The sequence below is a fragment of the Macaca nemestrina genome, chromosome 3 (assembly GCF_043159975.1).
Source record: "Macaca nemestrina isolate mMacNem1 chromosome 3, mMacNem.hap1, whole genome shotgun sequence".
NCBI classification, from domain to species: domain Eukaryota; kingdom Metazoa; phylum Chordata; class Mammalia; order Primates; family Cercopithecidae; genus Macaca; species Macaca nemestrina.
Window position 1 is genome coordinate 48604238 of NC_092127.1, and position 10188 is coordinate 48614425.

Genomic DNA, 10188 nt, shown 5'->3' on the forward strand with positions numbered 1-10188 from the left:
AGGACAGGGATTGTCTTGCTCTCCGCTATATCCATAGCCTCTAGCATAATCCTTAGTGTGCAGTAGGGACACAGTAGATAGGTCTTGAATGAGTAAGTGATATATGTTCATTGAAGAGTATTTGGGAGAACTGAAAAAAAAAAGTTAAAAGAAAATGAACATAAATCCCAACCCCAGACATGACTCTCGTTAGCATTTTTGGTTTCCTTGCTTCTATTTAACTTTCTCTGTTGACCCCATTGCATACAAAGCTTTAAATATTTCTGTTCTCACTTAACAGTATACTGTGAACATTTTCTCATGTAACTACAAATTATTTGAAAACGTCATTTTAATGGTTATAACAAGATTGTCCTTTAAAAGCAATAGGTTTATTCACATATTCTCTGTTGTTGGACTTTAAGTTACTTGCAATGTTTTGCTACTGTAAATAATGCTTAATTGAGTAGTTTTGCATCTCCAGTTACTTCTCTATAATACATCCTGGAAATGCAATTACTGGGTGAAAATTCTACAGTTCTATATGCAATATATCATGTACCTACCTACCTCAATGTACCCTTAACTGTAATATTATCTTTTTTAAAGAGTGAAGATTACATAGACAAAAAAGGATATCTTATTTTTACCTTATATTTATCGGTCATTTACATTACACTCTTCCATGAATTGTGTAATGGTAGCCTTTGTCCATTTTTCTATAGAACTGGTTTTCTTATTGATTTAAAAACTTCCTATATGTTAAGAATAGAAACCTTTGTGAAATTTTTTGCAAATTCCTGAGTTTGATATGCCTTTTGATTTTATTTTACACGTGTTAAACATTTTTAAATGTTACGCATATGTAAAAATCTTTTCTTCTGTGAATTGCCCAATTACTTTTCTAAATAGAATTTCTTGCCCTACTTATAGTAGATATATATTTTCCTACTTAGACATATCCTTAGATGATATATTTTATTCTTCTAGTTTCTTTTGTTTGCATTTAACTTTTTGACCCATGTGAGATGAGGCTTTAACTAGAGTTTTTATGGAATACCCAATTTTTCTAATACCTTCTCTTGGCCTTTAAAGAAATATTATTACAGGCAATTGTACTGAAATAACCAGCATGCAAAGACATAGCTCAGTGTTCACTGTGAACTTTGCTTTCTCCTCCCAGGTGAGCAGGAGCCAGCTGTAAGCAGCGATTCTGACATCTCCTTGATCATGGCAATGGAGGTTGGACTGTCTGATGTAGAACTTTCCACTGACCAGGACTGTGAAGAGGTGAAATCTTGAAATGACAAATCCAGAAGAAAAGAGATAGTAGGACCCAAGGGAAAGGAAGGGAGGAGTGCTCCAAGACTTGGACCAGGCACACACACACCTCCAGATCACCTTGGCAACTCCAGGGCGCTCTGTTCAAGAATGCTGACGAAAAGCAATATCCAAAGTCTTGTCAATCAGGATGCAGTTTCTCCATCTGTACGGCAGTCTGTGGCCTTGGCAGCTGGGAATTTAAAAGCTGATTTCCACTCCCATGTCCATGTAGACATACACTTCAGAAGCTCCTTAAACAGACTGAAAGGCCACCTTTAGGATTTCTTAGTTTCATTTCAATTCTTTCCATGTCTTACTGTTCTTGTTTTTGGCATGTTGTTTGATTTCTTTGGCAATTTTTTAAAGATTATTTGTAGTTTACTTTCCATCTGTTCCTTTGTTTTTCCTTTGATTCACTGCAGCTTTTGTATAGATTTCTGTTTAGAAGCACCAGTTCCTGCTATGATCAGTTTGTATTCCATCTCTGAGATATGGGGTCTTGGCCTCTCAGCATGAAGTGTGCATGGCTTTGAGAAGTGCCTCCGCACCCTGAAATGGACTAAGGCCAGCTTTCATTAAGAATCTAAGTTCTTCTAAGTGGGCCTTTAAAAATCCCAGCTGCCAGAGACCCCAACACTAAGCTCTAAATCGGCTGAGGCCACTGCTGGTTATTTTAAGCCACATCACACTGGCTTCCACTTGCCAGGCTTGATTAAGGGCCCACGTGACGTGAGAAGGGAGCTCTAGGGAAGCCGTTCCATTCTTCTGGGTCTTACAGTCTTTGGCTGAAATTCTAAATTCAGAAGTCCCCTCCAAGGCATCCAGTCTTTGGTGGTTGTAGGGCTGGTTTTAAAACCAGATACCACATTTTCTTCCCATTGAAAACAAAATGCCGGTTGCATTGGTTTCCCCTGGGCTAGAACAGTTTTTTTCTTACCTCTGTAAGTGGGTTCTGTAGAAGATGGAGGCTTTAGAGAAAAGCCAATCATTTTTAAGTCCAATGGTAAACACGGTGGGGGCTGCAGTAGCACCAAGCTTTTACCTTAATTTCAACACACTTCTGTTGCATCTCACCAGACCATGTGGAAGGATTTAGGTGAATCCCTAGCAGATTGCTTCCCAGGGCTCCCTGAGTGTGTCCAGATGCCTAGTGAGGAATGAGGTGTGATTTGCTGTATCATTTGAACCAAAAAGTATGCAGCATGAGAATTTGCTAAATCAAGTTTATCCTGATTGAAATAGACAAAGTAAGAGGGAAGGGAAAAGAGGTATCAAGTAAATACTGAAACCCAACGGTATTTTTAAACTGTTTCTGTTTTTATCCATTTTTTGTAACTATGACAGAAATGTGCTATTTTTGCAGTGGGCAATTTTGTAATACATTCAGACTATCCAGATACAGAGATGACTAAGGTCACTGATAGCGTCTCTGAACAATCAGACGGATCACCTCATCTCTACACGGCTGGCAAAGACCAGGCCACAGCTTGGATTAACTAGGAAAGAAAGCTTTTCTCACTGAGTTGTTTTTATGTATTGATGGGGGCTTTTCCACCTCATCAGACTAATACTCATTCAAAAAGAGTTTGGTTCTGCTGTAAATCCTTGCCGCCTGCTGAGACATGGAGTGCAGGTCAAGGGAGAATACTAGCTGCTCTTTTTTCACCACCTTTACCAATTTCCTATTTGATGGTTTATAAGTAGACAGGCAAGGCAAATGATTATTACCCTCAGAAAGGTCGCATCTCCGTAGGAGTCCAGCGCTTCCTGTAATGAAATCCACTCTCTGTGTGTGGGAAAAGAGACAGGAAGGAATAAAGAGAGCTCTGAATCGAGAATCCTAGATGAACCACACGCTTTACTAAGCCTCAGCTTCTCCATCTATAAAGTGAAGGGTTTAACAGCATGAATCCCCAAGCTCCTCTAGCTGCAGGACCACTGATGAGCCTTTCACAGGCAGGACCCATTTTTGCAGATAGCTATGATTTGTGGCAATCAGGCTTCATAGCTTGGGGAGGTAGAGTTACCTGACACGTACCATGTAATAACAGCCTTTGAGACTTGACACCACTATGTTGCTGAGAATGAAAATCTAAATGATTGAAGTTTTAAATCCAAGTAGGAGTTGGTTTGCTTTGCCTTGTTTAAAAATTACTGTTAGTCACAGAGTTTGCAGTCTCTGGATACCTTCAAATCCTAGCTCTCACTGTGGGATTCTTGATCTCGAAGGTGTTTATTTTTCACAGTCAGCATAGGCTTGCGCCACCGACTCCTCCTTCAGTTGGCTTTGCCCAAACAAATTTTAGTATTACTGGTATTAACTTTAGTCCAGTGGAATTAGAAGGATAATTCAACAGCAACAGAAATATAAATTATATTCCATTCCCAGAGAGAATGCGCTTTGGATTGTTTAGTCCTCTGATTAACGAGTATTTTCTCTTCCTGCCAAGAGCTAGGTGAATCAGGAATTGATTGTATATGCAAGCCCTGGCCACAGCTGCACTTACAGGATGCCTCATAGATGATGAGGGGGTCTCAAAGGCCAACCCGAGGCTTGCAGATCTGACCCCAAAACCCCCTGAGCCTTTGCCATTCATGACTTACCAAAGGTTTGTTTCTGGAGGATTTTCCTGTAGCTTTGATAGTTTTAAAAAAAGAAAAAAAGAAAAAAAAAACTTAACCAGAAAGTTTCCCTTTCAGAGAAAGGAGAACAGGGGAACAGCCCTTCCTTATAGCCTTCTTTAGCTCCCCCAAACAAGAGACTCTGACCTGGAGACCCAGTAGTCTACAGATGAGTGTCAGAGGGTGTGTGTACCCTATAGAAGCAAATGCAAACTGTGTATTAGCAGATGTGCATTTTTCTGTAGCAAGAGTCTAGACTAGCACTGTCCAACAGAAACATAATGCAAGTCACAGACATAATTTTCAATTTTCTACTAGCCACATTTTAAAGTGTAAGAAGAAACAGGTAAAGATAATTTGAATCATGTACTTTAACCTAATATTGTTTCAACATGTCAGTAATGTAAATTAATGACGTGTTTTACATGTTTTTGTGTACTAAGTCTTCTAAATCCATTGTGTCTTTTACACTCACAGCACCTCTCAATTTGGATAGTCACATGTGGCTAGTGGCTGCCAATTGGACAGTGCAGGTCTAGAGTTCCTCCAGTATTCTCACAAGATCCCCTGACCCTTACAAAAGAAAAGAAGGTTAAAACCTTAATTACCTCCAGGGAGAACTGGACACCACCCAAGTCGCCTAATGAGAGGCCCAGAGGTTCATTTACTTTGTGGTGAATAAAGATTCAGGCAACCCTTTTTAAAATTTCTGCTTGAACTTTCTAACCATATCACTGATGTCCATGACCATTTGCTACTACTTCTCTGACTAGTTGTTACTTAAAAGTCACACAAACCATGCTGATTTGGTGCTGAAACAAAATTATACCCCTCACTTCTACGGCAAACCCTTGGACTGATATGTGGCACTTAGGAGCCAAAGAGAACTCCAGACTGAAATCACCCAACTTTACCTCAACCCCTTCTTCTTCTTCATGGTTGGTGAAAGTCCTTTCCCAGTGTCCCCCAGTCCCACAGCTTAGTGAAAACTCATGGACTTGGGAGGAAAGAATGATAAATTACGTATTGACTCCAAATGCAAGACTTTATGTGGCCTTATTGAAAAAGAATCTTTGGGGGCCTGTGATCATCCGGCCTCTACTTGGTGAATTATGACCACCTCCAACAGCCAGCATTTTACTCCAAGTCAGCATCCACCTGCCACCCCAATGCTATGGGGAAGAAAAGGAGCATTTGCATTCACTCAAAATAATTTAGGGTTACCTTTAGGAACTGCTACCTCCTGTGCGGCTAGTCCCTTTGGAAGAGCTGAGCCCTGACTATGAATATAGCTTTTGAACATTGACTTAATCTCTGGGGCTTGATATCCCCAGGAGTGTCAACTCCGGTCATCTACACAGGGAGAGGTAGAGTCTGGAGAAGGTAGAAAATTAAAAGTGGCAAAGGTACCTACCCATTTTTGACATCACATGGTAATGATCAGAATCACAGAGGCAAAGCTCTGTCCAAAAATGTTCATTTGGTTTTTTTGTTTTGTTTTATTTCCTTGTTTTTAACATTTCCTTCACCCTCGTGAAATATCCTGGAAATTCATAGATGTGGGTTTGGTCGTTTCAAAAAGCACCATGCCCAGTGGCCATTTCAGTCACTGCCCGGACATCCCTGAGGCTACCATACTCTCAAAACCAAATCAGTGCCAGTGATCTAACATAGGATTCTTTCTTATTTATGAATTTTGTTTAGATGGATATTTTTGCAGAGCATAAAAAATCAAATGACATTTAGTTATCCAGTGAATATATCACCCTGACTTAAAAATAAATCCTTGAATCAAAACTTTTTCAAAAAATCTAGGATATGGAGTCACTCCCTCTGTGGAGCCAGAGCCCAGCCTTTTCTGGTACTCAGGCCACTAAGGCAGTTTCCAGTAGCACTTTTATATTTTCTCTCACTTAGATTTATTTTCCTTTTCTGTCTGTATCTGTTTTTCTCTGACTGCCTATATCTTACTTTGTATACACATACATCAATTATTTTCCCATCTTCTCTCCCCCCCTTTTATTTCTAATTTGTTTTCTCTCTTGCAAGAAACTCTGAAATAACCTTCAGAACAAAAAAAAACTGGAGGTTCTATACCTACAGAGTTATTATCATTATCGTGATTACCATTGTTACTGTTGTTGGTGTTTTTCTTCTTTTTATTGTGTAGCAATATCCATATTCACTTCTGATGAGGCAAACCAGTTTGCTATAAACCAATGTCCTCCCTAATAGAGTCAGTTTCATTTTCACTTCTCATATCACCAGTTGTATCACAACCCATCTTAACAACCATTGCCATGTTTTCAGGCTTCCTTGCCATAAATGTTTTCTGGGCAAATAATGGCAAAGCAACAATTCCAGAATGCTGTCTAGGTCTGCTTTCTCCCACCCTCAGCATTTGACCCTCCTCATTCGCCTGAGCCCCCAGGGTTAGAATTTCTTGGAAAAACTTGTATACTGTACCTGTTGGAACGCCCATTCTTCCTCACATCTTAGCACTAGAGCTTGCTCATCGTAAGTGATCTGAGGGCCACTAATTCCTGAAGACTGACAAAGAGACACAAAGAGACTCCCCTCCTAAGGTGGGGATGCATGGTTCTTCATGCAGTGCTCTTGGCCACCGAGATCCCTCATCCATGCCATTGTATGGATGAGTACATTTGATGTTGGCAGTTAAAATGGGATGGGAGTGTCACCCTGCAGGAAGTCAGAAAAGAGGATGGCAGGATCTCTGATCAGGAAGCTGGTCAAAGCAGGGCTGGAAAGCTGCTGTGCTTAACAAAATGTGCATGCTGTCCCCAAATAAATGCTCATCCCTAGGTTTAGAGCTGACCTGGGTTTTTGGGAGTTTGTGTTTTGAAGGAATTAAATACTCGTGAGTTAAAATACTCATGATGGCAAAGAAGGTCTGGATTGCCTGAAAAATAAATTAATTTTAAGATGCTGATATGAGTTTCTCATCATCTCTTAGCTCTTCCTTTTCCCTCCTTTTGTCCTCACTCAACCCCAGACCCTGTGTAATAGGAACATTAATTTTTAAACAGCCACAGGTCAATAGCCACACTGTTCCACTCTACGCCTTTTATTGACACTAAATTAGCATCCCAGAACTAATGAAGCAAGTCCAGACGCTAGACGTGGCCCCTTAATATCGAGCAATTTGATTGCAAGCCTGCTTGTTCTACAAGAACCTGCTGAGCTCAGTCACATCTCTCTTCACCTGTCTTGAGTGCTTCATAATCAAGTGACTTTTTCAGGAATTTCAATGATCAAAGATCTTCTAATCCTGTGCTACTACTGAAGTTTGCACTTAATATAGAGCCATTTGCTCTATGGCCACCTGATAAATATTTGCTGATGATAATGATAAAACAAAAATATACACATCTACTAAGAGGTCTGCGATGTCTGAACACAGGGAGAAAAATCCTTAGAGAAGGTCGCTTAATTACCCAAAGTCATTGCTTGACAGAATATCTGTGGTCTGTTATCCTTAGTGAAGTGACAGGCTTGGAGAAGCAGGGAAAATGTGGGGACCATGTGTGCTATATAAACCAAAGACTGATCACCATCCAAATGAACACATGTTTCTTCCATTGACTAGTTGAATTTTCTCCTAATGTTCTCATAAATGAAAGTGAAGGTGGGTTGCATGGTTGAATGAAACCATTAAACCTTATGGGGTTTTCTCTTGCAGACTGTTGATTGACCTTACTGAATCCTGAAATCTAAAAAATGAATTGTGGCCTTAGTACCACACCATCTTTGAAGTCTAGTGTTTAGTCCCCTTTTCCTTCAAAACTTTCCGACAAATCTAGCGCTTTACTGAACTCGGAATATTGTTCTTTTTGAGAATGTGAAGATTTTAAATAGCCAAAGAATTTTCATGTAGAAGAGCTAGCTAAATATAGTATATCCTGCTCTTTTGAAGAAGATACCAAACTGTTGCTGGTACTAATGGGTATAGTAGAGCAGCTGAAGAACTAACGCATACATGGACTTTTTGGTCTGAATTTGTGTTGGCATCTATGGTACTTACTGTTCAGTAGAATGTTATTGCAAGGGGAAGAGTGCCCTCTGCTGGAATAATCGCAGTTCTTCTTTCAGCAAATTGATTTGACTTGGGTCACGAATTCAACAACCAGTTACTTGCCTTTCATCGTACAATGTCTTCGGTAGTTGAGAATTTGGTCTACATTTATCAAATGAGAAAAGAATGTCACAAACTCTAAAAAGTTGAAGGAGACTCCACAGATCTTCTCACTGTCGGCAGCCCTTACTTCTGCAAAATGTTGAAAGATAATGTTGCTGTGTCTGCAAAGAAGATGCCTCGGCTAGAATGTCTGTGTGGTTATAAGCAAGGGACTGCTTGTTTTTGTAAGTTATCTCCACTTTATTCTTGTGAAATTGCAAAGGAAGATCAATAAAAGGACTTCTTTCATATGAATGTAAATGGTGTGAAATAGTGATGTGTTTTGTACATGTACATAATCTATTTACTTCCTGCTTTCACATTAGTAATCTGAGATGGTTCTACCATTTTATAATTAGAAAGAGATGTAGGGGTGGGAGTGGGGAGGGTCTGTTATTTTTATAGAGGGGTGTCCCTTACATTTAGAAAATGAAGTAATTTTGTATTTGTGAAAAGTTACATTCCATTCATTTTCTGGAAAAAAAAAAGGGGGGGGGTATTGTTCTTTAAAATGTTCATGAGCTGGGAGGATGATTATTCTGGTTTCCAGGGGAAACTCTCAAGCAGTACATATGTGATACCCAGTTTTGTAGACTGCAGACCATAACCAGCAATTGCCACTTGTAAAAATGTGAAAAAGAAACAACTTATTTTAACCACTTTGTACAGCACATTATTTCCCACTAGAAAAAAGTCTGCAAATAATGAATTTACAATTATAAATCATCAGACATGACATCATAAATCAATCTTCACCCTACTAGCAAGAGGAAATTCCAAAGGCTTTTTTTTTTTTTTCCTATCCTAACACAAATTACTTTTATTGTAAACAAATGCTTCCAACAAAATGCTTTTGTTGTAAAATGATTGATGTTGGGGTGAAGTCTACTTATCTTCCCCACGAGATTTTTCTGGCTAGTCTGCAGATCGTAGATGATGGTGCCATCTCGGCATTGTCTGTCCTCTCCATATTCAGACTGTGTGACTGAGCTTCCTTGATTTATATAGCATCTGACCCAAAATCACAAAAAATGTCACTCCTGATGACATTTGCAGGACTTTAGGTAATTCTTAATTGCCGAAATAAGTACTAATGGATTATGTAGCCTTTTTACCCAAAAGTAATCTGTACAAAGTTGTGTGCATATTTAGATGATTAAGTTAAGGCAGTGTAGTTTTTTAATTTGTTCTGTATAAATTTCTTTCCTTCTTCCCCACCTCAGGCACATACCCTACTTCTTTCAAGGCACTTTATATCTCTCTTGAAATACAAAGAAATTGAAGAAAAAAAGTAACTGTCTTTAAAGGAATTTGTCTTCTATTAGGAGACACAGACTTTTATTTTGCTTTATTCTATTCTCTATGTACTTGGAGAGCATAATCAGTTTGTCTCATAATGGGCTAGCAATGAATCAAGGATGATAGTTGGAAACATTCAATCATTACAACATGGTTATTTTTGTTATATAGAAGACTATTGTGTAAATAAGTGCAATCGTGTTCTTATGTACTGGCTAAAAAAATATGTTGCAACTATAAAGATTTTAAAATGAGGGTTGTGAATTCCAGGAAATTTCACTGCAAATTTTCTTTTGGTTTTGTTTTTTAATAAAATGGAACCAGATGCTTGTGTTTGTGTCATCTGTATTCCCTGACTTTGTTGCCTATCCCTGAGTTGCAGAGGTGGTGCTATGGATTTTAAAACATCATATTTATTGTTAAATCATGATTATGTCCAAAGACCAAGGATAATAATAGCTTCCTTGTTTTTCTCAGGTAAGTCAAGTGGCAGGCACCAACCTTCTCTTAGCTCTGCTGTTCTAAGGGAATTGATTAAGAGATGTGAGCAATTCTGAAGAAGAATGGCTGTGAAATGAGCTTGAGTTGCTGTCTGGCAAGAACTGAGCACTGTGCTTATGGACTCTCTCAGGCAGGTTTATACTAGGCAGAGTTATGCCATGGGGCCCGCCAGATGGGCTGGGGCAGACAGATTTCTTTTTTATATTTACTAGTATATTTCTAAAAGATTTTAAATAGCAATTCCTTGGGATTCGCAAAGGAACATGAAG

The 10188-nt window shown here is 39.0% G+C and overlaps 1 protein-coding gene across 1 annotated transcript in view; it reads left to right on the forward strand.

Annotated features, from left to right (window-relative positions):
* Nucleotides 1-9743, forward strand: part of LOC105493288 (ring finger protein 150) — a 287223-nt gene extending 277480 nt beyond the window's left edge. The window contains exon 7 of the mRNA XM_011760826.2: nucleotides 1163-9743. Coding sequence (XP_011759128.1) covers nucleotides 1163-1281 — 119 coding nt within the window. The 3' untranslated portion in view covers nucleotides 1282-9743. The remainder of the gene's footprint in view (nucleotides 1-1162) is intronic.
* The last annotated feature ends 445 nt before the right edge of the window (nucleotides 9744-10188 follow it).